General features: G+C 47.1%; 1 protein-coding gene across 1 annotated transcript in view; it reads right to left on the reverse strand.

Moving 5' to 3' along the window:
* DSCAM (DS cell adhesion molecule) overlaps window positions 1-25,555 on the reverse strand; it is a 392,588-nt gene that overhangs the window by 47,653 nt on the left and 319,380 nt on the right. Inside the window, exons 19-23 of the mRNA XM_084873582.1 lie at window positions 21,252-21,407; window positions 16,783-16,916; window positions 4,985-5,138; window positions 2,281-2,398; window positions 648-811 (exon numbers count right to left, since the gene is read on the reverse strand). Coding sequence (XP_084729708.1) covers window positions 648-811; window positions 2,281-2,398; window positions 4,985-5,138; window positions 16,783-16,916; window positions 21,252-21,407 — 726 coding nt within the window. The remainder of the gene's footprint in view (window positions 1-647; window positions 812-2,280; window positions 2,399-4,984; window positions 5,139-16,782; window positions 16,917-21,251; window positions 21,408-25,555) is intronic.

Raw genomic sequence — 25,555 nt, forward strand, 5'->3', positions numbered from 1 at the left:
ACTTGCCGTGATTATTAAATGTGACAATACTTAAATCCGAAGATTTCTTTTCCCATAAAAATCAGGGGCCTCCAAATAGGAACCCAGTTAATGGCCTTTTGGGATTTTACACTTGATTTTAATTTACAATCTTAAGCTTATTGTGTACTTTTATGTATGCTAAGAAAAATTCCACATGTTCTATTAAATACACTATTAAATATTGCAGCTATACAGAATTTAGTGTTTTTTTTACACATTGCATCTAAGAATTGCGTTAATCAGCAGACTTCAAGGGCCTCAGTTCAGACTTATTTTTTGTGTTTTCTGGGTTACACTTCTACATCTGCTGAGTTAACCACGCGATTCATGGAAGTTATGGAGAAGGGCTTTGTCAGCGATGCTCACGTGAATAGCTCACATGAAGGAATAGACTTGCTCTCTATATGCAAAAAATGGAGCCAGTGTTACCTCTGGAATCATGAATGCTTTCTATTGTCTTTGACTTGTTTCATTATATTTTCCAGAATGAACATATGTACTTTTTGCAGCACGAAAACAAGCAATGAGCTTTTTCTCAAGGCTGATTTTTAAATGTGCTCCACTTGCTTCTGCCTCTAGGCATGCACATAGCCAATATCGTTACAAAGAGCCCCACCATTCTGTACCTTGTACTTGCAGGTTTAGAATGATCTCATCGGAGCCCCAGTTGTTGTTGGCGATGCAGCTGTAGTAGCCGGAGTCCTCCGCCTTCACCGTGCGGATGACAAAGCTCCCGTTGCTGAACACGCTCCTCCGCCCATCAATCGTCACCAGGCTGGGCGTCCCGTTACTGCCTCACAGGAAGAAAAAGGCACAGATTAAAGAAATTACAATCCAGGTTAGCTGAAGTTGGGGAAGAGCATAACGACTCTCTTTGGAGCAGGCAATGCATTGGGATTCATGGGAACTAAACTACGATTCTATCATGACAACAATCAGCCAAGTAGTATTCTTTGTCAAAAATGCTATGCAGCCGAAACCGGTTTGGCTCAGTGGTAGAGCGTCGGCCTGCGGACTGAAAGGTCCCGGGTTCGATTCCGGTCAAGGGCACGTACCTTGGTTGCGGGCACATCCCCAGTGGGGGGTGTGCAAGAGGCAGCTGGTCGATGTTTCTCTCTCATAGACGTTTCTAACTCTCTATATCTCTCAATTCCTCTCTGTGTAAAATCAATAAAATATATTTAAAAAAAAATGCTATGCAGACGTGAGTCCCTGTCCAGGGTCTGGATCAGGCTCCTCACACATGTCTCTGCCTGCCATGTCCTCCATCACATAGGCACCTGTGACTGCCTCTTTCTGGGGATTCCTTCTGTGGGGACAAGTGCCATTTGGCCAAGCCAAACTCTGAGCAACTGGATTTTGGGATCTCTTCTGGATTCACTTAAAGTTACAGCTGTTCATTATTTTGACATTAAAATGGACAGTGGTATGTAACAGGGTGACAAGTTGACCCTAGCATCATCATTCCCAAGGTCACGGTGGTGCTTGTCCAGCCATGTGGGGTCACCTCAGGGAGAATGCCTTCTGACCTTGGGAGCTTATGTCCGAACTGACTTTAAAAGAGATGAGAAAAGTGGTCGCTGGGCCCAAGACCATTATTTCAATAGTTGATGTCTTTTGAGTGCTTCTATTTGAAAATAGCTACTCCTCTGAATTCATTTTGTATCAAATCTTTATGCTCTCTAGTGAATTCTCAATCCTTTAAGTCCTATTTTTTCCCCTCTGAACAGAGATGGAACACTTTAAAAAGTTACACGGACACAATACATCTCACCCATTCTCTCCCCGTCTTCACTGCTGCTCTTTTAATAATTACTTTTGGGAATGAAACCAGACTTTGCATTAGCAAAGTCCTTCTTTCTTACAGTCACTTTTCAGAGCGTTAAGTTAGGGTTAGTGGGCCCATTATCTTGGAAGGTGAAGAGATTAGTGCTAAGTCTTACATAACCTTGGGCGTATTCATCTCGTTTATATGAGAAATTTACATGAGGAGGTACAGAACATGTCCACAGAGGATACTGGGTTGGTCACACTATTTTCCTTATAATCCTTCTTTTATGAACTTAAAGGCCCTGGATTTAGGGAGGATTTACATAGCAGATCAGTTCCTTTTAGTGCTAGAGCTGAGGTCCCTCCCCCACCCCATCCTCTCTGTCTGGAAAGAGTGGGTAGGCTTTGCAGCTCTCACTGGCCCAGCTCAGGGTCTCCGGGGCAGTGTCTTAGAGCTCGGCTGAGGGCACACATCGGGTTACTGGTTACCTGTCTTTCATCCACTTCACCGCAGGCACAGGGTCCCCCACAGCTTTGCACGGCAAGGCGATGTCTTTCATCCACGGGGTCGTAACCGTGCCACTGAAGGTCAGGATTCGGGCAGGAGCTACAGGCCAAACAGAGAAGAAGCTGGTTAACGTGCTTCTACACAGAGGTCAAGGTGACTTTCCCCACACAGCAGCACCCCAAGAAGGGGCCTGCAGCCCTGCCCGTGAGCACCCCTGCCCACGCCATTCTCTGGCACCTGAGCATGAAGATGGGGTTTTCGCTGTGAGAACACACAAACAGCCGAAAATCCCCACTGCGGCACTTCCCCCTTCTAGTGACTAAACATGAGGAGCACACATCAATTGTTTGGGGCTTCGTAAGCCCAGCAGCTCCATCCAAGCTGTGTTTTCTATGAGTCCAATTATGTTCCAAAACACTTTATTAAGCAATTTATCTCAACACCCAAACTGCACATTAAAAGATACATTTAATATCGGAGAGAACAGGCGATACAAAAGCATAAAGCTCCAAGGGACGGGAAGAAGTAAAACAGGAACAATTCCTATTGATCAATTTCCTGGCCCTTTCCTGGCGTTATTATATCCGCTTGGTCTTTGGCATGGCCTTAAGGACAACGCACACTTTCAGCTTTAGAGAATAACCCTTTGCTTAGGACAGTGATGATGAGGCTCCAACAGGATTTCTGTCAGGGCTGCTGGCATAGGGTGCCATTCCCAAGTGGCAGGAGGGCCCAGAGGTGGAGAGGAAAACCCGGGGTGGACAGGTGGCAGCAGGGGACTCCTTGCAGACTGGAGGGCAGCACAGCCAGGGCTCCTGCACCACCTTTTTGAATGTGACACAAAAGTCAAAAGAGACACCAAGATCCCTGCCTTCTAGAGGCAAAGCCAGTGCCCATCCTTTGCTGTGCCCTGGGACACCACTTGCTGGGACACTCCCTCCCAGAAGCTTAGCCCGGCCACATCTAGCCCGTGAAATCCTTGCTCCAGCCTCATGCTTTCTCTTTCTCTATCTCCAAGCCTGGAAGTGAAGGACCCAGAGACTTCAAATCCTGCTATGGAAGAAGCCTGGATCCCTGAATCACTACATGGAACGAGCCACCCAGGAGAGCCACCTGTCCAGAAATATCTGCGCTGCACTGACTGTGTTATTACGCTGAGCCTCTGAACCCCCCCCCCCCCCCCCCGGGATGCTGATTCCACAGTCAGGCACCCTGTATCCCCAGCATAGTACCCCCAACATGCAACAGAAACTCAAAACCATTTATCAAATTACCAAATGGTATTTCATCTCCCCAGACAAGCCCTACTCTTCTGGAAGTGGCCAGTTGTTAGTGTGACTCCTCTGAGTATGTCACATCCTCCTGCATCAGCCAGGCCTGTTCTGGCTATGTCTGGAGATGTAACATTGGGCACACCAAGTAGAGAAGAGCTAAAGCTACTGCTACTCCTATGTCCATGTTGCAGTTCCTTTTTTTTATCCCACAGAGCAGTCCTTATGCCCAGGGACAACCAATGTTTTCTAAGCGTTAGGCTGGCTGGATAGCATGACCAAAGAGTACAACTAACAACAACAACAAAAAATCCACTAATTACTTTTCTTACCAACTATATGCTTCTTTCCTATCTGCGACACCACTGTGTTCCTTCCCCTCGCTACTTCATGCTGCTTCTTTCTTAGCGCTCACAGTTATGAGCACAAGTGCTCATGGAGGTAACACTGGATCTTGAAAGGTTTATTTTCCCCTCTAGGCACCTCTAACCTAATAAAAGCCTAATATGCAAATTGTCCCCTTGACTGTGAGTTCAAAAGGGGGTGGCAGTGGTGGCAGCAGGTGGCCTGGGGAAAGTAAGGCCTGTGGTGGTAGCAGTGGCAGCAGGCGACTGGGGGAAAGGAAGTGCCCTGGCCAGAACCTGGCAGCCGCTAGGGAGGGACCCTTCTCATGCACGAATTTCATGCACTGGGCCTCTAGTTAGTAATAAATTACCAATGTGGTATATTCAAGTCAGGGGGCACCTCCTGCTGGCCTGGGATTAAGATGTAAATACATTTACTCATGAAGAGTGGCAATTTAGGGGGACCCTAAACCCTGGATGGCAGCAATGACCAGAGGAAACTAAGAATATTCTGTGCCTATATGTCGGTGCCTTTGAGAACCAGTATAACATCTCAGGGTAAAGAGAGAAGCATATTCACCTACAGGAACTTTTTGTTTGGTGACTCCAACCTCCCACTGGTACTCAAGGTCTTTATTTATAGCATTCTATTAGTGTGAGAAGAGCACACGGTTTTCTTAGGTTTGTAAGGTTCCAAGTTCTAGAGACCAAAGGGAGACCTTTTCATTTAAGAAGTGTGATACCTGGTTTGGGGGCAAATAGAACTTCCTTGGGAGGCGGCTCTGTGGTGATTTTCACTACACAAAAGGGTGAGTGCGATCCCTTTTCTAATTCTCCCAAAGGCACCCTGAGTGGTAAGGCCACTCACCCTTAAAGCTGTGCTCACCTCTAGGAGGATGCTTTTCTGATTTCCCCAAAAGCCCAGGGCCAGCTACCACCAACACTATTTCTTGGGCTGAAATGTGGTAACATGTGATATTCTGGCATTGTGAGTGTTATTTCAGTTAGAACAGAGAATTTAAAAACAGCCCAATCACAATGGCAAACGAGTCCTTACTACGGTGGCACACCTTTTGCTAATGGCTCGACCGTGATGATTTCACTGCTGTTGCCCCTGCCGGCGGAGGTCACGGCCACCACCCAGACGCTGTACTGACGGTTCCGGCTCAGATTTGGGATTCTGTAGGAAAATGAGTCAGGAGAGGCTTCGAACTCGCTGATCACCTGTGACAGGAGACACAAATGTTCCCACATTCAAGAATGCAAAAGGCACAATGAATATCCCAAAAGAATGGCTATTTACATGCTATCTATCATCAGAGTCAAACCCTCTTCTAATCCTTCTCCAAAGGCTGGGTTTGCTACGTCTATGCTATGTCTCCCTGTAGTCTACATTTCTCTATGAAGCCACTTTGACAGCCACGGGTTGAGCAAATTAACCATTTAAATGATGAAAATGGACCACACATCTGTTTTTAGCTGAGATGGAGTAGCAAAAACCAGGTTCAGTTTTCTACCCGAAACCACCAAAAAGCACCTGTTTCAAAGGCTTTGCACACCAGGAACTGAAGGATAGGGAAGGGACCTGTGAACACACAAGGTGAGGCGTGCAACTGCAGAGATTTTACATTTCTGTGCGAGTTTCCAGGCCGTGGCCCAGAGAAGGGAGCCTAGGGGGAGCCAGGCAGCTTCTCTGAGTTGAAGAGACAGAGCTGAGAGACAGAGAGGGAGCTGGATTCCTGGGACAGAGGACTGGGGAAAGGGGGCTGCACATAGAGAGAATTCTGGGGATCTGAAGAGAGTCCCACTTGGTGCACAGCTGAGCAGATCTATGCATGCGCGTAAGGAGCTGTCGAAGCCGGGAAAGAACCACCTGGAAGGACTGGAGGTCACAGCAGCCAGCATTCATCCAGGGCCAGGGACAGTGCCTGCCACCACCAGCCAGACTGAAGACCCTGAAGATTCACAGGCTTTGGGCACAGTGTGTAAGGGCTTTACCTTGGTGGTAGAAAACAGTTAGCACTCAACACTGCCTGGTGCTGTCTAACAAATAGTAAAAGCAAGTTCATGAGAGGCTGAGTCAGGACCAGGATGTTCTTGCTGAGGGATGTGTACATCTATCTAACGTGTCTTTTCTCTAGCTGCCTTTTAGGGTTTTTTTTTTCATTACTCAAGGGTAGGAGGGGGGCTTGAACTTCAAGGAAACCATGCAGACAGCTTGAAGGATACAGAGATTGGGGACTCACAAGGGAGAAGGTCAAAGGCTAGGCGCAGCCCTGCTCACAGCAGCAGAGAAGGCTGTGCTGGGACTGGCTGTCATTCCCCGTTGGGTGGAGTAAGGGTGCTTACACATGGATTCTGCAAAAGAGAGCAAGACTGGTTGTCTAGAGAGGGCTGCTCCTGGGCATGAGAGGCCTCCAGTGGAGGCGTGTACTGCAAATGACCTTGTACTTACGCTAACCAGCATCACTTATTGATAAATGGTGCATAATTCAACCATTGTGGACAAGTTCAAGAGGTGGCAACATTTAAGAGGAAGAAGAGCTAAATGGGGAAAAATTAATCAGAAGCTCACTCCAGATAGTAAAGCTTATCTGTTTGATTAAATCTTTCTCCTTAATGCTCAGTCCAGAATGCTGGTTCCGTGAAAGAGGGACTAGGCAGACAGCTTCCTTATGAAATGTTTCCTCAGGACTTTAGTACGAGCTATGACACCATGGATTATATTTACATTTCATTAACTGTTTCCTTTTATTGGGTACCAAATTTCCCCAGACAAGGATCTAATCCTATTTAAATTGACTTGCTAATTTCTACATGCATTTCAATGTGTGACAACCCTTTCCAAATACTGGGAACGTTCAATGAAAAGAGGTCAATTTTATTTCCAGATTTCTCCTGACACTTCAGCTAGGTGGACTCATCCAAGACTGTGAAGCCTTAAATGAGCTTGGAGGGGTCAAGAGAAACAAAGCATAACTTGATTCTCCATAGTCACAACATAGAGAATTGCAGGGTACAGACAACGTTTCTTGGGGGTTAGAGAATCAAACAGGGTAGAGGACATATGTGAGGAGGGGAGAAAGACACTTTTTTTTAATATGTAAATACCTACCGTAAATATTTAATTTTCTTCTAGGAGATCTTTAACTTTCTAGGCTCATCATCTTTAGAATTGACATTCTAGAAGATTTCACTGTGCCCAAACTGTGAATTAATCTAGAATGCATCAAATATGATTGGGCTAAACACTTGTTTTAAAGGAAGACTAAAGTGTTAGTTCACCACCCATTGAAATCCAGTAGCATCCAACATTAAGAAAGCTTAGGTGCCAGGCATATGACTTGCATAGCTGTGGTTCTTGATGGGGAGTTCTACCCTACGGCTCATTTTTAACTCGGCTCTCTGCCTGGCATGAGGAAGTAGATAGGGCATCTTGGACTAGGGTTGCCAATTAGCCTGTGCCTATTACACATTCCTGTTAGCTGCGTGAGACAAAGTCTGTTCTTCCTCATCTAAAAAGTATTTATTTTTTAAAGTACTAATTCAATCAGCATCCAGAGTTAACTTCGCATTTATTAATTAACCACTCTCCTTGGACATGGTTCTCAGTGGCAGCCGCGTTATTTATTTCTTGGTCCATCGGAGATTGTGGAGTAAGGTGAGCAGATTTTTCTCCAGAGCTGAAGTCACATGACAGGATCAACCCATAGTGTTCTTGAGGGAAGACCTTGGCATTCTGTTTGAGACACCCACATAAAATATAAGATATTTCTATAGTCTGCCTACTGAGGTATGACTCATACTGTGCTCACAAATGTCAAGTTCATTGTTTTCATTGTTGGGTATCATGCCAACAGTTCCCCATTGGGAGTGTGGGCACCCGTGGCTGATGACCGGTGGCCAGGGGCACAGGGCACCTGTCCAGCCATATTCATGTCTGCCATGCAGATCTCTACCTCGGGTGGTGGTAAGAAAACTTATGCAAAAGCTCTTAGGGCCAGGCTTAGTCACAGTGAAATCTCATACGTAGTTGCTGAGTTGGAAAGCATATGCACTCAATGAGTTCAATTCCAGTGTGTACACTATAAGGCAAGTTCCCGTCCCAAAGGAGCAGGAAGTGACCGGGGCTGGCAGAAGGAGAATTCATGAAAACGAGGCAAGGTAGGGTTCTGACACATTTCTGCTAAAACTTGGAAAGAAAACCATTGGAATTTCCTTTGCAAGAGTATTCCTGTCATAGTTGAGGACAGGATTACTACTGGCAAAATGCCTAGGAAAATAAAGGAAAACCGCATGAATTTGATTTTTTAAAAATATGTATAGTTTTTCTTAATAAACCTTCTGCCATATTTGCCTCCCTTAAGTGGAACCGGGGTGGAAAGTGTAGCTAATGGTGTGAATGTAGCAATACCCACATGGGCAGCTCACACTCGTGTCCAGCCTTTCTGGACCTTTGCTTCAGGCCTGGGGTGGAGGCATGGATATCTTACAGTGTCCTCCTCAAAAGGATGGGAAGGTGGCCAGAAGGTCCTTGAGCTTCAGTGTCACCCCATGAAGACCTGGGACCAGCGTCTCCTAGACCTGCCTTTACTCCAGCATTATTCTGCCTCATGATTTTGGTATAATCTTTCTCCTTTCATGTCCAAACCAGAAAAATAAGATAACAGTAGCCACCATGAGGGACTTCAATGGCTCTTCAGTAATTTCTGTAAACCTGGATGTTTCCCCAATAATTGCTACGTTCATTTCTAAATCCCTCACACCAGTGGTCGGCACACTCATTAGTCAACAGCGCCAAATACCAACAGTACAACAATTGAAATTTCCTTGGAGAGCCAAATTTTTTAAACTTAAACTTCTTTCTAATGCCACTTCTTCAAAGTAGACTCACCCAGGCCGTGGTATTTTGTGGAAGAGCCACACTCAAGGGGCCAAAGAGCCGCGTGTGACTCGAGAGCCACAGTTTGCCGACCACTGCCTTACACTACTGAGCTCAGTGGATGAATTTATAAGCCTTGGCGGCCCCTGTAATCCCTCCATCAGGTGCCCTGTCTGCCCTTTGCTTGTGTCTCTTAGGACCTGATGTTTGTTCCACGTTGGAGCTCGGTCTTGCATGCTCCTCCCACCACCCTGCTGGACAGAGTCCACGCCCCCCAAAGGGGGTCCTGCCTCACCCTCCCTCCATGCACCCCCAGGGCCAGAGCCTTGCAGAGTGGGGACCCACTGATTATTAACTGGAGGGAATGTCTGTTGTATTCAGTGACTTTAATAATGACCTAGAAATTATTTGAATGCTACAAAAAAGGGGTAGTGAGCAGACTGCTCACATCAAATTACTCAGTGTGTCTGATGGATACTAAAAAAATTCCACTTAAAAATGCAATTACCGTTTTAATAAAAAAAACCAATTCTGCCAAAGAACTATGGTGCTTTAAAAAGTTCTACATCAAATGATCAGCATGCAGTTAAACATACACACACACACACACACACACACACAAAACTGGAAAGCTCTGATTTTGTAGATAGAATGTTTGCAGCAGTGATTTTTTTTTTAAACTTCCCCAAAGCAGAATAAACAAAATGGGTAGCTCTTTTCACCACTGGGAAATGGCACTTTCAAAACACACTAAATCTTTCTTTTTAGTGGCAGAGACACGGTCTGACTTACATTAAGAACAGGAAGTTAGCTGGGTCAGTTTAAGATTTGTTCTGTTTTAAAAATTCTTGTGTATAATGCATTTTGATTAGATTTCTTTCCATTGGATCTCACTATTTTCATCTCTTCAAGCTGATAACAGGATAGCACAAAGACCTTCCTGGTGACTGGCACTTACAAAAAAAGCAGTCTATTAAACATGTGTTTTATCCGAGGCAATTGGGGTGTATGTCACTGAGATCCCTGTAGTTGCTATTTCATCCAATTCATGACTATTGGATACATTTAAAAAAGCCTTCCAAACATCACATATGTTACCCTTTGGCCTTCCAAACTAAAAATCATTGTTATATTAATTGCAAGTGAATTAAAGTTGATATCCAGAAAAAGAGGGAAAGAAACTCTTCTCCTCATGCTATGGTTGAGGTCAAGGGCATGTCCGACTAGCCAGACTGACGTCCCAAGAGCCTCACAGTCCCTGGCTCTTTCCTCAAAATTCCCTCCGTCTGCTACAGTCTTGCCCCGTCCCGTCTCTGTTGTCATTCTCTCTGCCATGCACAGGATCTCTCTGTAAACACACTTTATTAATCTAACTTGATTGCTATCGCCTATTCAATATACTCCGCCAAAAGACGTAGTTTATCATGATATAACTCTCCCATGGAATAAAGAGATTAGTGGGACTGGCTATTCTTGGAAATAAAAAGAATATAGGCATAACAGTTCGTATTGGAAAAAATTAGCTATTTTCATTCTTAATAGGAAAATATTTGAAGTCAAAATGTTCCCCTCAGTAGTGCCCCATGTCTGCATCAGGCGAAACGAAAATGGTGTTTTCAAAGCTGGAATCCTCCCAAGCGGGGTGACCCCCAGGGCCTTTCCTCTGTGGCTTTGAGGCGGGGGAGGGAGCAGCGATGGAGGAGCACATTCAGATGATACACACCGGCCATCGGGTCCGAGCGCGTGCCATCACAAAGCCAGAGGCTTATTGGCAATTTATCTGCAAAATTGGGCAGGCTGTCTGTGAGCCTGGGCTTCAAATGAGATTTCAGGGCTCATTTCTCTTTTCTTTTGCTCTATAAAGTACAAAATTGGGCTCAGGATTTGAAAGGCCAGGCTTTCTCTTAACCTGAGAGTGCATGTCACCTGCGTTTTGAGCAATTACAGCCCCTGGCAGGTTTCCCTGGACACCCAGTGAATCTGAATGCCCACCACAACAATAAAAAAGAAAATGAAAGTACAGATCCCACAGAAAGACTGAGCCGCGGTTCACTGAGAATGAGTTGAAGGGGGAAGAAAGACCATGGCGAGAGGACTGGGTTAGAAAAGACAAGCAATCTCCCCCACTCCCTCAAGGAACCAAAGTCTAATAAATAGATGTAAATTACACCGTGAAAAATTTAAAGACGATTTAGAACCGTTTCCATCAGAATTGGCTGTGAAATACTGAGGTGATGTTCCAGAGAGTTTTATAAACCAGAGCTGGTCTAGGGTGCTCAGAAGCAGCTTTCTCTCGAGGAAACGTGTCTGGTTTATTCCCGGCGGTAGGAGGACACACTCAGATGCTGAGTGCTGCGGTGAGATCTAGCTGATCACCAGGGTACAGAGAGCCAGCGCATGCCTGCCACTCAGAGGGCCTCGACAAAGCTCTGATGAGCAAGTGACTAGTTTTGCACATGAGTAGACGAGGCATGATGGCTTCATAGGCCAGCTGGTGGCATCTCCCTACCTTCCAGCTTTGTCATGACAGGAAAAACGAGGCCCACCATGAGGTCATTGAGAACGAGGGAAGACGGGTTTCCATGCCAGTGATCTGAGCACAGACATTTTTACTAACTCCCTGTGAAAGAGAAAGCATCCTGACAATGACCACACACATTCCCACCTTATTAAGTAGAAATTTCATGATACAACGTAATCCTCACTGGATGACTCATGGTCATACCCCGAACATTTTAGTTCCATGCAACATTCGCTGAACATCCACTCTTTCAGCACAATACCAGGTTTTCCAAAGGCACAATGATGACTGATAGCGGTTCTGCACTTCAGAAACAAGCCCCTGTCTGACAATGATGCAAGAGATACGGTCATGCCAAAGGAAGGGTGAACATCAGTGCCGGAAACCCGGAGGTGAAGGGGAGCTGGCTTCCCAGGGAGGTGAGAGGCTGTCGGGTGAAGAGCCAGGCCTCTGAGCCCAGAAGCCTGTGGATGGCGGACCCTGGCTTTGTCTTGCTAAGCTGCATGCTTCTGGCCAGACTGTGCTTCTCCCTCCACTACAGTGAAGACAATGCTAACAACCGCTCCTGCATCAAGTATCATCAGGATTAACAGATGGGAAGCCGTGATTTTAAAAAATGTGGGTCACAGAAGCAATTTAGTGGGTCATGGTAATCACTCACAAAAGAAAATAAAATTCCAGTGGAACAGAAAATATCAGAGTGCATCACGTACAGGAAGGTAAGTTTTGTTTGCGGAGCTTTGTTGTGTGGGTGTGTTCTGGCTTGTGACTATAAAATCTACTCCCTACTGTGCCTTGTGACTAAAGAAGATAGGAAACCACAGGCGTAAAGTATTTATCACAGAGTGACTGAAGTATGGAAAGAATTAAAAAATGGTGGAATATAGGATTTAAGTTGAGCCTTAACAATAAGCATTTTTACATGGGAGAATGAAAGGGAAAAGACAAGGAGACCCAAAACACACACACACACACACACACACACACACACTCAAAGACACTCACAGACATACACTTTCACAAACACACACACTCAGACACACACACATACACACACACACACACTTACACACTTATAGAGGCACACATACTTTCACAAATACACATACTCACAGACACACACACACACACAGACACACAATCACACACATACTCAAAGACACTCACAGACACACACTTTCACAAATACACAGACTCAGACACACACACACACACACACACACACACACACACACACACACGAGACATGGCATAGCTCAGGTATTGGATGGGGAAGCTTAGTAGAATATGAGGCGGGGCAGGAGTTGGAGGAAATCTGTACAGGTTATCTTGGAGATTTTGAACATTTTTTTTTAGCTAAAAAGGGGGAGGTCAAGCAATGTGCACAGGGAGCAATGTGGTCAGATCGAGAACTTGAAAGAGTGACCCTGACAGCGATGTGGATGGTGGGCTAGGCTCCTGACCTAGTTTGGGTCCTCGCTGAAGACTTGAGCCAAGGGGATGGTGGTGGGAGTGAAAGGAGGGAGAGGACTGAAAAGGATTGTCTAACCACTACGCTGTGTACCTGAAGCTAATCTGTAATAATAAAAGCGTGATATGCTAATTAGACTAGAAAGCCAAATCATCTTCCGGATGTCATTCCAAAGTCCTTCTAGATGAAGCCACTGCAGCGGGGGCCAAGGCAGAGGTGGTTAGGGGTGATCAGGCAGGCAGGCAGGTGAGTGGTTAGCAGCCAGTGTTCCCAGATTGTGAGAGGGATGTCTGACTGCTGGTTTAGGCCTGATCCCACAGGGTGGCAGTCGGACATCCCCCAAGGGGTCCTGGATTGCAAGAGGGTGCAGGCCAGGCTGAGGGTCACTCCCTCCCCTGCACAAATTTCATGCACTGGGCCTCTAGTACAAAATAATATTGAATGTAAGCTGTAATTGAAAAAATAAGTTGTTTCAGAGAGAGCACTCTCATGATCCAATGTAATGTTGAGGGTGCTATTTCCTCTGGTCATAAAACCCTTCATGAGGTACAATTCTGTCCCTCCTACAAGCCAGGGCTGTACATAAGTCTCATGAAACCATCTCTGACCCTATTGCTTATGCTCTTGTGCTGTGCATATACCACTGTTGTGTGCTTTGCCACATCACACAGAATGGTGACAATCTCTGGTACCCTCAACCCCCCACCTTAGAAATAGGAATTTAAGAAAAACACTCCATCCTTTATCATCACACTCCCATGGTTGTGATTAGAGCAGTCTCCAAGCATTCTGGTTTTCTTGTCTTCTGGGGACATATCAGGGTTGAATTTCCTGGTTTCCATGGGGTTGGTGAGGTCCTGTGATGAATTCTAGCCAGTGATTTTTAAAAAACCGTTTAAAATTTGATTTTTAAAAAGAGAGAGAGTAACAGAGAGGGAGAGAGAGAGAAACATCTATTAAGAGTGGAACATGGATCAGCTGCCTCCTGCATGCTCCCTACCAGGGACAGAGCCTGAAACCTGGGCATGTGCCCTGACCAGGACTCAAACCAGCAACCTTTCGGTGCACAGGAAATTTTTTTTCACAGACTGTTTTTATGTAGGGAGAGTGTTGGAGAGAAAATCAACTTAGCTACTGTGTTCACTCAGTACTAAGTTAGCCAATAAGGTCAGCTCACTTCTTCGGATGTCTATTACCATCATAGTGTGTGAACAATTCAGACTGTTACATGTTCAAATTAATAGCCATGGTCCAAAACCTGTGTGGAGGAGTCCCTGGTTTTCTGTTCAAATCTCTGACCGGGGAGTCGGATGTCTCATTGCATTTTCCCCCCCGTCACGGTGAGATCCATGTGTACCTGGTTCTACTGCCAGACAACCAGTCTCTGCAAGAATGCACAAGCTCTTGTCTGGCCACACACAAAGGTTCAAATTCTAATATCTTTTACTAAGTTCAACTGAGATGACACCACAGAACAGATGCATGATTATAAAATGTCTTTTTCAAGTGAGAGAAAACAGCCTGTGTCTTGTAGCAACATCCTTTTACAAGGAGGGGAGGTGAATTGGGGACCTCGAGAAAGAATTCGCACCCACAAGGAGGTCGGCTGCGGGATGCTTATAAAGAATATGAGCTGACAGGGCATGCTGTGTCCCCAGTTACCCTCCCATGTGCTACATTCAACCAGCACATCATCTGAGAGAGAAAACATCTCCGATGGAGGAGCAGGGAAAATACACAGCGCTAGTGAGGACTGCCCTCTGGTGGTCATCCTGACACATAGGCAGATGCGGAAAAACCTCCAGAAATCTGATAGATCCGGTTTTCTGACTTATCATTAATGTATAGAAACCAAAGACTGGGGAGAGGTGATCATTTCTAGGAATTTAAAATTTCTTGTTTATTCCATTAACCTCTCCCTAGAATAACAGATGGTATTTTCACATGTTCACCACTGAAGGGAAGTGCCTTAGTTCTCCCTGATCTTTACTTATAATGGTATTTTTAATCTAAAAGTAGGCCTTGTATGGGAACTCTGCACCTCCCACTCAATTTTGCTGTCAACTGAAATTGCTCTAAAAATAAAGTCTATCAGGAGGATAGGCTCCGTGCTCTTAAGCGATGTTGGAAGTAGGTGAACAGCAAGGAGCCTCCTGAGGGAGTGAAACCGGCCTGGGATTACGTCACCCCACGGAGGCTGCCCAGAGACCACGGGCACTTGGCAATCACATCCCTCGAGCTGCGAGCTGCAGGGGTTTTCATGTGGCCAAAAGGCGGCACAGAGGCCGCTGCTGGCGGTGGTGAGAGGTCAGGGAGGTGAGACGTTCAGTTTCATTGCCCACCTGTCTGGTGGGCTTGACCTCATGACTGTCACACTTTGAAAGGGTCTTGTCAGGAGGGACTGGGGGGCGGGGTCAAATCTCAGGCTTAGAAAGAACTGGAAATCCCCAGGCAAATAATTTCTATTCCATTTTACATACTGTTTGATCATGATTTCAAAATACTAGTACCTCTTACTTTTTAAAAAAATTTTTTTTAAATGTTTTTTGTTAATCCTCTCCTGAGGACATTTTTCCTTTATTTTATTTTATTTTTTTATTTAGAGAGAGTGGAAGGGAGGGGAAGAGACACACAGAAAGAAACATCAATGTGAGAGAGCCACATTGATGGGTTGCCTCTGGCATGACCGGGACCAGGGCCAGGATGGAGCCTGCAACTGAAGTACGTGCCCTTGACCAGAATTGAAGCCAGGACTCTTCAGTCTGTGGACCGACGTTCTATCCACTGAGCCAAACAGGCTAGGGCTGTGGTTGGCAAACTGCGACTCGTGAGCCACATGCAGCTCTTTGGCCCCTTGAGTGTGGCTCTTCCACAAAATACTATGACCTGGGCAAGTCTATTTGGAAGAAATGGCATTAGAAGAAGTTTAAATTTAAAAATTTTGGCTCTCAAAAGAAATTTCAATCGCTGTCCTGTTGATATTTGGCTCTGTGGACTAATGAGTTTGCTGACCACTGCACTAGGGCAACTCTTCCTGTTTTAGTGATTGGCATTTGTGGGGGCTTGGTCCTCTCGCTCATCTAAGCCTCAGTCTCTCAGGACTAATTTCAAATAAGTCATGTGGAGGCTTCTAGGTTAGAGATGAAGACCAGAGTGGGATGACAGAGTCAGAGGGAGGTAGATGCTGGTGTTCTCTGGGCCCTGCTAGCTTCTTCCCCGCAAGGAGGTAGAAAAAAGGATAAGAAATGGTTACCTACCTAAAAAAAATGTCATAAAAACTTGCATGAAAACATCATAAATATTGATGAACCATTTTTCCTTTTCTTTTCTCTAAAATTTTTCTTTTATATCTGGTTTAAGAAACACCTGAACTTTATAGGGTTTCTTCAATGGTAGTAATATTAGCAATAATAAATCCCATACTTTGGAACTATTTTGTACTCTTAAGTTTTCATTCATTTGCAATGAGCAAAGCTGACTATTATAACTGGGAGGGTCCCAGAGCCTCATTGCAGTCCCTCTCTAGGCCAACATTATGTGCCTGCTGGCTTCTTCGTGGGGGAGGAATGGAGAGGGGAGGAAGTGAGGGAAGGAGGTGGGGCACAGGAGGGAGGGAGGGTAGGGAAAGGAGAAAATGCGGGAAGTACGTTTAACAACGAATCCAACAGCAAAATCAATAGGTGGTGTCCACTGACTCTCAATGAAGGCACAATTAAGGCCTCTGGGTTTTGATTTTGATAAGCCAGCTGGCAGTTCTGGGGGAAGTCACCAAATAAACAATAATTCCAGACAATTGTGCCCCTTAAAATGACTTAGATGTGTATTGCCAAACGAGGCGTAAGGCAGGATGTTGCTTTGTGTGTGGAGATAACAGGAAAGAGCAAACCACCGGGGAAGAACCAAGTAGGCAGGGGACAAAGGGACGGACCTGTCCCCGAGGAGCCCTGGCAGCTGTGGCGGAGACGCTTAGGCACCTGGCTATTTACCAACTTACTGTGGGGTAGGGGTGCGAACAGAACACGGTGTACTTCCGGATGATGCCGTTCAGCTTGAGTGGGGGCAGCCAGGACACAAAGACCATGGAGGCGGAGGCCGCCGCCGCCTTGACGCCCGCCGGAGGACCTGGAACTGGACACAAGAGCGTGCGTTCAGCCACGGAAATGGGGCCCCCACCTGTGCCCAGGCCCCCCTGCCTGCCAGGACCCACTCTCCCCGCTCAGCTTTCCAAGGAGCTGGACTGTGTCCCCTCAAAATCCAAGGGGTACGGCTCTGGCCCCGGGACGTCAGAGGGGACCTCATTGGGAGATGGGGTCATCAGAGGGGCGATCGAGTTAAAATGCAGTTGCTAGGGCGACCCTGATGCAATGTGGCCGGTGTCTTTATTAGAAAAAGGCAAATGTGGACACAGACGGGAGCAGAGGGACGATGTGAAGACACAGGGAGAAGGTGGCGAGAGACAGGCCTGGAGCCCTGCCCTCGCCTTGACTTTGAACTTCTGGCCACCAGAACAAGGAGACAGTACATCTGTCAGTTGGTTACAGCAGCCATGGAGCTGACAAAGGTTCTCTCCCTGAGGCCCTCTAAGCCCTGACCTTGGACATGACCTCTAAGAGCTCTGCTTTAGCAAGAATGCTGCTAAGTCAGACGGTGGGCGGCAGTCTGTCCAGGACATATTTTCTTAAGACATTCCTTATTGTCAGATGACAGTTTGGAAAAGTGCTTTTTCTTACAAAGGCATAGGCAGGCATTGGCATTTTTGGTGAGTTGGTGCCCGTTGTTGAGTGAATGTCTGACTGGGACCTGACGGGCAGAAGGGAAGAGGCAGCTGCGGGAAACCATTCTTCCTTGTCTTCCCAGTCGCCGGGCCCTCCCTCCTGCGCTGCTGATGTCGCTCCCAAACCCATTGACACGACACCTCCGCTCTCATCACAGGCACCTCAGACCTGCCAGGTCCCCCGAGGCTCCCCGCCTCCTCTCCGGAGCCTGACTTCCTCCTGGCCCCCCTCAGGGGATGACACAGGTACCTCCTGTCTGCAAAAGCCAGCATCTAAATTCCCTTCCTGCTGCCCCCTGTCCACTTGGCGAGGTGCAGGGTGGAGGTCCTTCAGACCTCCTCTGGACATGCCTGGTCGCTGGGCGGGCTCCTCCTGGCTCGGGTGTCATTTTAGTCCCTGGAAGTGGCCTCTCCTCCCAGCCCAGAACCTTGTCACACGATCATCTAGGGTTTGGCGTTCTTTCTGTCGGGTCTCAGGGCCTATAAGGTCCCCTGCCATGGAGGGGCCATGGAATAGGCAATGGCAGGAGGCCTCTGGGAGCTCAGATGATCACAGCCCTAAAACCATAAAGCCGATCCTGCCGACAACTGGTGAGCTTTGGGGCAAGGGCGGGGTGTGTGAGGGGGCTGTCTCAGGTGAGAACACAGTCTCTGGGCAGAGGACCTGGCTAGCCCAGAGCCACACCCTGACCCATGGAAATGGGTGGTGTGTGTTTTCAGGAGCCAAGTTTGTGGTAAGCTGTTCTAGAACATAGAACACGCATCTAGACAGTTAAGGCCTCTACTAATGTGTCGTCACGTCAGCCATCAAAGTTGTGGTTCTGAAAAACTATCGCCTTGGTCTAAAGTCTGACAGGAGTCTGAGTGAGTGCCGTACAGACACTTCCTTCAGCCTTGTGTTTGCCATGATCACTGTTCTGGTCTTGGTGATCAGGCCCAGGCAGGGGCACGTGCTTTACTGAGGAACGCTTCATTAATATTGGTGATTACTATTTTACTGGAATTTTATCTACATCTTTTCATAATTTAATTGAAGCCAACAATGCATTCCAAACTTCAAAACTATAAGACCCCATAGTAGAGTAATACACAGGATCCATATTCTTAATTTTCTGAAGCATAATTCACTCTTATTTCTTCTTTCAATCAGACTCAACATTGAATTCAGTTCTAGAAACTGCCCATATGTCTATTTACATTAGATACGGAGGCTATAAGGGCGCCTGGAACAGTTCTTTACTGTTTCTGAGCCAGTGAGCTTTCCAGGTGCGCCTGGGAGATCATTTCGTTATTATACTAGTTTTTCTCTTCTCCGCCTAGTCTCTGCTCTGCTTCCTCTTTAAAAGCAGCTGATGGTTTATCCCGAGTAAACACTGACACTCAGTTCTGCATCACTGCTTGTCCCACGCACCAGCATACATGGCCCCCGTCCCTGGGGAAACTGGTGTACTAGAGGCAGGGCCCTCCACAATCAATCACATCTCCACACACTGTCAGCCCTGGATGCCAAAGCAGACAATTCCTGATTGGCAAACTAGACTTTGGGTCTCAGGGTCAAGTTTTGAGACAGAGCGCCATGATTTATAAAACTGGAGGATTCATTAAAAATTGATCCGAAATGACCACCAGTCACTGAGGAGTTTGGAGAGCCTCCCCTTCTTAGTCGATGTTTGTTCATTCTCCTGAAAATTGCAGGTGTCAAGACTCCTGTTGCTGATCCACTTGCTCTTGAAATAATAATTCCAGTGACATTCATGTTATTGCTTAGCAATGCAAAAGAGTGCTCCGCCCCTGCTCCGAAGGAGCTGAGATCAAATAATCAACTATCTCGTGTCAAGGACCATCCCACCATGTGTCAAACTAGGTGTTTGCACACATCACTTCACTTTTTATGTTTAATTCTGTCTGATCGTTATGGAAATTTTGTACATGAAGACAGTCGGAGAAGGTTAGATAAGGTGTCCAGAGTCCCACAGGCAGCATCTAGACATGGCTCTCCATCTGTTACCTTTTATTAAAAATTAAACAAGAGCTGTCTTCACTCTTTGTAGATCTCTCTATTAATGCGAGATTTCCTCATGGCAGTGCATTTTGACCTGAGATTTCTCTAAATAATCTGATTCCTTTGAGCAGAACTGGCTGACACCTGCACATTCCTGGGAAGGAATATTCATGACTTCTAGAAAAGTAAAAGCTACTAAGGCTTAACTTGTCTGCGGGTCCTGTGGTACAGGAAGGCTAGAGAGACAGTAAGAATAATGCGTGAGGTGGAGGGATGGGACTGCTTGGCGGAGCAGGGCCAGATTTGCTAAGTTCAGAGCAAAGTGAGGTGGAAGACAGCAGGTTGTGGATGTCAGGGACATGTTGTGAGGAGACAGAAATGCTGAAGAGAAGAGTCTGCCCAGGTCTCAGCTCATGAGTCCCTGGCTTTGATGCCACAGGATGGATATGGGCTAAAGCAAGGGCATGTTAGATGTTTTATGTGGTGAACAGGTTGTACAGACATCACACCTGCCAGCACATGACAGGTCCTAGACGATGGGTGATGATGCTCCCACCCCACCCCACCCCACCCAGCCTGGGGCACAGAGCCCTGGAGAGAAGACAAACAAGTCACAGAGCCAAACTAGCACTGAACTCAGGCACCCTGAGCTCATCTCAACCCTTTCTCTGGTACAACTCTGGGATTTGATTTGGTTGATTCCAAATGGGAATCAATTTGACATCATTTGCTCCTTCCTTTGTGAAGGTGGAGACTATTCTTCTTGTGATTCCTAGATTATTAGAACTTGAACCTTCTTCAAATTGGCTTGAATTAGGCCCCTCAGAGTTTCCCTTAGGATAATACAAAGAACTGTTTGTCATGTAATGTTTGTAGCTTTGGAAAATCGTCACATAACCAAGTCCAAATGTGGAGAACTGGCAAGAATTAATGGTCTGAAATGAAATGCACTGTGATTTAGTTTTACTAACCCATCATGAATTCTTGCAAGAAATTAAAAAAAAATAGCATGAAGCTCTCAAATTAAGGGCTTATTCTAAAGCGATTCTGAAGCTGGCACAGAATAATAGGTCTTAGATCATGACGTAACTTTCAAGTGGAAGGATGGCAATGATCGGAGCTTACACTTAATGGCTGAAGAGACCCTAAAATTATCCTAATGGCACACAAAACAGGTACAGCAAGCCTTACGGCTCTAGGAATAAAAGGCGTTTTTGCTTAAAATAATACGTGGCCAACAAGAAATTATAGGGGAAGAGAGAGACAATGGGTAAATCAATAAGGACAATCGGAAGCAGATGGTCTGAATCCTGATGGCAGGTTTGGGGAGGGCAGCCAAAGGCTGGGCTGGGAGTTAAGGTGAGCCCTGTGGCCCTGCTTTCCCAATAATAGCTCAGGCCGGGAACGCTGCCACTTGGCAGGATCCTGCTGTCTCCTGGCCTTTCAGACAGAACTCAGCTTCCTGGCTGGTGTGGCTCAGTGGTTGAGTGTCAACCTATGAACCAGGAGGTCAGGGTTCGATTCCCAGGTGGGGCACATGCTCGGTTGTGGGCTCGATCCCCAGTGTGGGGCGTGCAGGAGGCAGCCGGTCAATGATTGTTTCTCTCCCTTTCTGAAATCAATAAAAAAATATATTTAAAATATACACCCAAAACTGAGTGGCCCACCCACACCGCCCATGTCTCACCATCCTCTTTGGTGCGGGTGAAGATCTGCTCGCTGCGGACGCCATCGCCGGCGCGGGTGAAGGCCAGCACCTGGATGCTGTAGTTGGTGTATTTTTCCAGCCCGTCCAGCTCCAGCGCAGGCTGCGTGGTGGTGACGTTCTTGATCTCGCCCAGCTCTGGAGGACAAGAAGACACGATCTGTTACCATGGTGTGGGCATGTGCCTTCCCGGCGCGGTGCGTGATGCCCAGTGCCAGCCATGCGCCTCCGTGTGTCACACCCCAACATCATCCAAAGGGACAGCCTCTCCATGTGGAAAAGCTCACTCTGCCAGGGACCTGGGTCTGAAAAACAGCAATTCACCCCAGCTTAAGTGTTAAGACCTAGGCCAGCCCCACGTGGCCTCTCTCACAAAGTCCTTGGGCAGTGGCTCTCACGCATGGCCCCCACACCGACCCAGAAAGCCGAGGGCCACATCGCCCATCTGTGGATACATTTCCCACTGTTCATAGAAGCTTCTGGGCAATGACCATGCATGTGATAGATGGCCACTGGGCTTGTCATGCTCCTCACCTCAAAAGGTGTATGAATGTCTAACCACGAAGCTGTGTACCTGAGACTCAGATAATACTGTATGGCAACTGTAATTGATTTTTTTAAAAAATGCACATATTTAATGTGTACATTTCAGTGAGTTTGGACACACGTGTCCGCAGTCATACCATTGTGCTGGTAAACAAAGCATCATTTCAAAATACAAATCTCTGCAAGTTGTTTTGTTTTTGTTTTTAAACCTACTCTGAGACAAAAACACATGTACCTTTTGTTGTTGTCTTGTTAGTCTTCAACCGAGGATATGTTCCCATTGATTTATAGAGAGAATGGAAGGGGAGGGGAAGAGGCAGAGAGAAACATCCACATTGACTGGTTACCTCCCACATGTGCCCCTCCTGGGGCAGGACCTGCAATTGAGGTACGTGGCCTTGATTGGGATTGAACCCTGGACCCTCCAGTCCGCAGGCTGATGCTCTATCCACTAAGCCAAACCGGCTAAGGCCAAAGACACGTGTCTTGAAGCACCTAAGTTCTTCCCTATCTCTGAGCTGAGAGGAGGTGGCCCAGCCAACTCCTGTCACCTGGAGCGAACCCTCCCAGCATGCCTGCAGAAGTGACACGCTGAGATATCAGAAGGTAGGTCTAAGCTCAAAACGCTTCTTTTTCTGGAGTGGCATCAGCTAATAATATTCAGAGGTGGGACGCTCTGCTCTCTGCTCTCAGGCATATGATACGTGGCAATTTGAGAAAACTTTCAGTGATGTGTGAATGCCTCCAGGGTGTTCAGGTTTTGAAATGAGCCACCTACGGAGGGGCCAGTGCAGGAGAGAGGGGCACGAGGCCTGGCTCGCCCCTGGGAAAGTGGCCACCTGTGGACCCTCTGGGACCATCTGCAACCCTGTGTGCCCGTGAGAATGGTGAGAGTGGAGATCTAGGGGTTCTTTCTTGGGTGGTGCTGGAAACTGATCATTGTCAACAACCTTCATTGCTCTGAAAGGTCAGAGGTAGTTCGTCACTGTCTAGTTGAAACATTGTTAGCTGAAGCAGCCTCCACCTCTGTTGTCTTATGTATTTCTGTTACTGGAGTTCCCTGCCCAAGGGCTGTGGGTGTCTCCCAAAGTCTCAATAAAAGGGATGGCAAGGCCAGAGCAGTGTGTAGTCCTCCCACTAGTGGTGGGCTCCCACCTGGCACCCATTTTTCCCAAATTAATACTTTTCTAGTCTCTTTTCATTGGTGTGCACCTTTCTGCAGAACCCGAACCCTGAACCGGAACTCTGAACCATGTGGGATGTGAAAGGGATTCCCACAGGTGGCTGGCAGAACAAAGGCCAATTTTACATCCATTTAGAAAGCGATAGACTGCCATCTGTTCCTCCTGCTCTTTCTCGCCTCAGTGCAGATAACTGACGTGCCACACGCTCCCTAGGAGCCAGCTCTCTTCTAGGTACACATGCTAACCCACCCATTACACGAACTCTATTATTGCTACATTTTGTGGGAGAAAAACTGAGGCAGAGAGAGGACCAAAACCTTGCCTAAGGTCACGGAGCCTGGCACAGCTGCTGGGAGTATGGGCTGCGGAACCACAGTGCCTGGCCTAATGCCACAGTCCACGATCCCAGCCACGTGGCCACGAGCACTCTGTGGAACTGTCACATCGGCCGGATTACATGGGCTTTCGGCCTGGTTTCCTCTTCCTGATCCTTGTCTTTCTTCCCTCCATCCTTCTAGAATAGTGCACAGTAGTTCAGAGGTTAAGACCACCTATTGGTGGTTATGATGACTGTGCAATGTGCTTTTGGTGGTCACCACAAGGCAGAGTTGATGTGGAGAAATGCTGAATGTAAAATAATGTGTGTGTGTGTGTGTGTGTGTGTGGGTGGGGGGGAAACTGAGGCTTGTTACACACATGCCGGGAGCCCTGTGTGTGGTGAGGGAGGGAAGGGAAGTGCAGAAATGGGCACCTGAGGGGTGTTGGGGCATAGACACAGCCTTGGACCCAAACATGAGCTAAAGGCCTGCCGGCATCTTGAACAGATTGTGGATGAGTTCTGGGGGCAGTATGCTTTGCTGGGGGGGGCGGGGGTGAGAGGGGAGGGGAAGAAGCAGGGCAAGAAAGGCAGTCCCCTCAAGACACATTTACCCCAGTGTCTTCTGGGGAGGCCAAAGGGATGCAGATTTGGGAGGCCACAGTTTGGAAACCTCAACAGATGCTTGTGGAAAGGAGAAAACTGTTTGCTCATGGGAGTAGCATTCTGCATGCAAATAGCCAACAACTGTTCGACCCACAAGGGTGAAAGATGCTCCCCTCTGAAGGTCAGGTCCATTCTGGGGGAACACAGGTCTGTTCCTATCATATTATCTATACTAATAAAATAGTAATATGTTAATTAGACCATGAGACCTTCCAGTCATCCTTCCGGACAAAGCCATGTGGTGGGGCCGAGGCAGAGGTGGTTAGGAGCAATCAGGCTGGCAGGGGAGAGCAGTTAAAGGGAATCAGACCAGCAGGGGAGGGCAGTTAGGGGTGATCAGGCAGTCAGGCAGGTGAGCAGTTAGGAGCCAGCAGTCCCAGATTGTAAGAGGGGTGTCCGACTTCTGGTTTAGGCCCTATAATCAGCAGTCAGACATCCTGAGAGGATGGAAACAGGTATCTGAGATTTATTTATCTTCTATAATTGAAACTTTGTAGCCTTGAGCGGAGTCCAGGGCCAGCCAGGAGGGGCCGGAAGCTTGGCTTCCTTCATTTCCAGGGCAACCCAAGCCTCCTGCTTCTTCCAACTCCATGGCCAGCTGCCATCTTGGTTGGGTTAATTTGCATACTTGCTCCTGATTGGCTGGTGGGTGTGGTTTAGTATAGCGGAGTGATGGTAAATTTGCATGTTTCTTAGTGTAGATCAGGGGTCCTCAAACTTTTTAAAGTGGGGGCCAGATCACGGTCCCTCAGAGAGCTGGAGGGCCGGACTATATGAACTACTAATTCCTACTGTAACACCTCGGCTGCGTTCACTGCCCAAAAAACCTGGCGGGCAGGATCAGACTCCCCTGGGGGCTGCATGTGGCCCGCGGGCCGTAGTTTGAAGACCCCTAGTGTAGATCCTCACCTGAGGATGTTTTTCCATTGATTTTTAGAGAGAGTGCAAGAGAGAGGGAAAGACAGAAAGACTGAGGTGAGAGAAACACATTGACTGGTTTCCTCCTGCACACATCCCAATCAGGGCAAGGGTCAGGAGGAGCATGCAACTAAGACATGTGCCCTTGACCAGAATCAAACCTGGGACCCTTTGGTCCACAGACATACATTCTATCTACTGAACCAAACTGGCTAGGGCATGCCTGGTCTTTTGAAAGAGCAGCAATTACACCAAAGAATCACATCTCCTCGTAAATTACTATACTAATGAGAATTCATATTTGCATGTTTATTCATATTGGGGTTCGTATTGTTTCAAACTCATTTATCATGAACCAGGAATGTGACTGCAGTCAAAGCCCTCGTTCAAAACCATCCGCAGGTGGTTCTGCCTGCCAGACCCACTCCGTGCACACACCCCTCCCTCCCTCGTGGAGCGTGTTTCCTGGCAGCAGGCCCTCCTCAGTCAGCAGATACAGAGGCAATAGGAGGGAAGTCATGAAGAAGCCAGCTGCCAGGCTGCGTGCTTCAGTCCCCATTCTAAAAGCTCTGCTTCTCTTTTATGGCTTAGACACGGATTCCTATCATCCACCTCTCACAGCCTCCACAGTGTCATTTAAAAGCATACATAAGAGA

The sequence above is a fragment of the Pipistrellus hanaki genome, assembly GCF_964339955.1.
Source record: "Pipistrellus hanaki genome assembly, chromosome: 2".
NCBI lineage: Eukaryota > Metazoa > Chordata > Mammalia > Chiroptera > Vespertilionidae > Pipistrellus > Pipistrellus hanaki.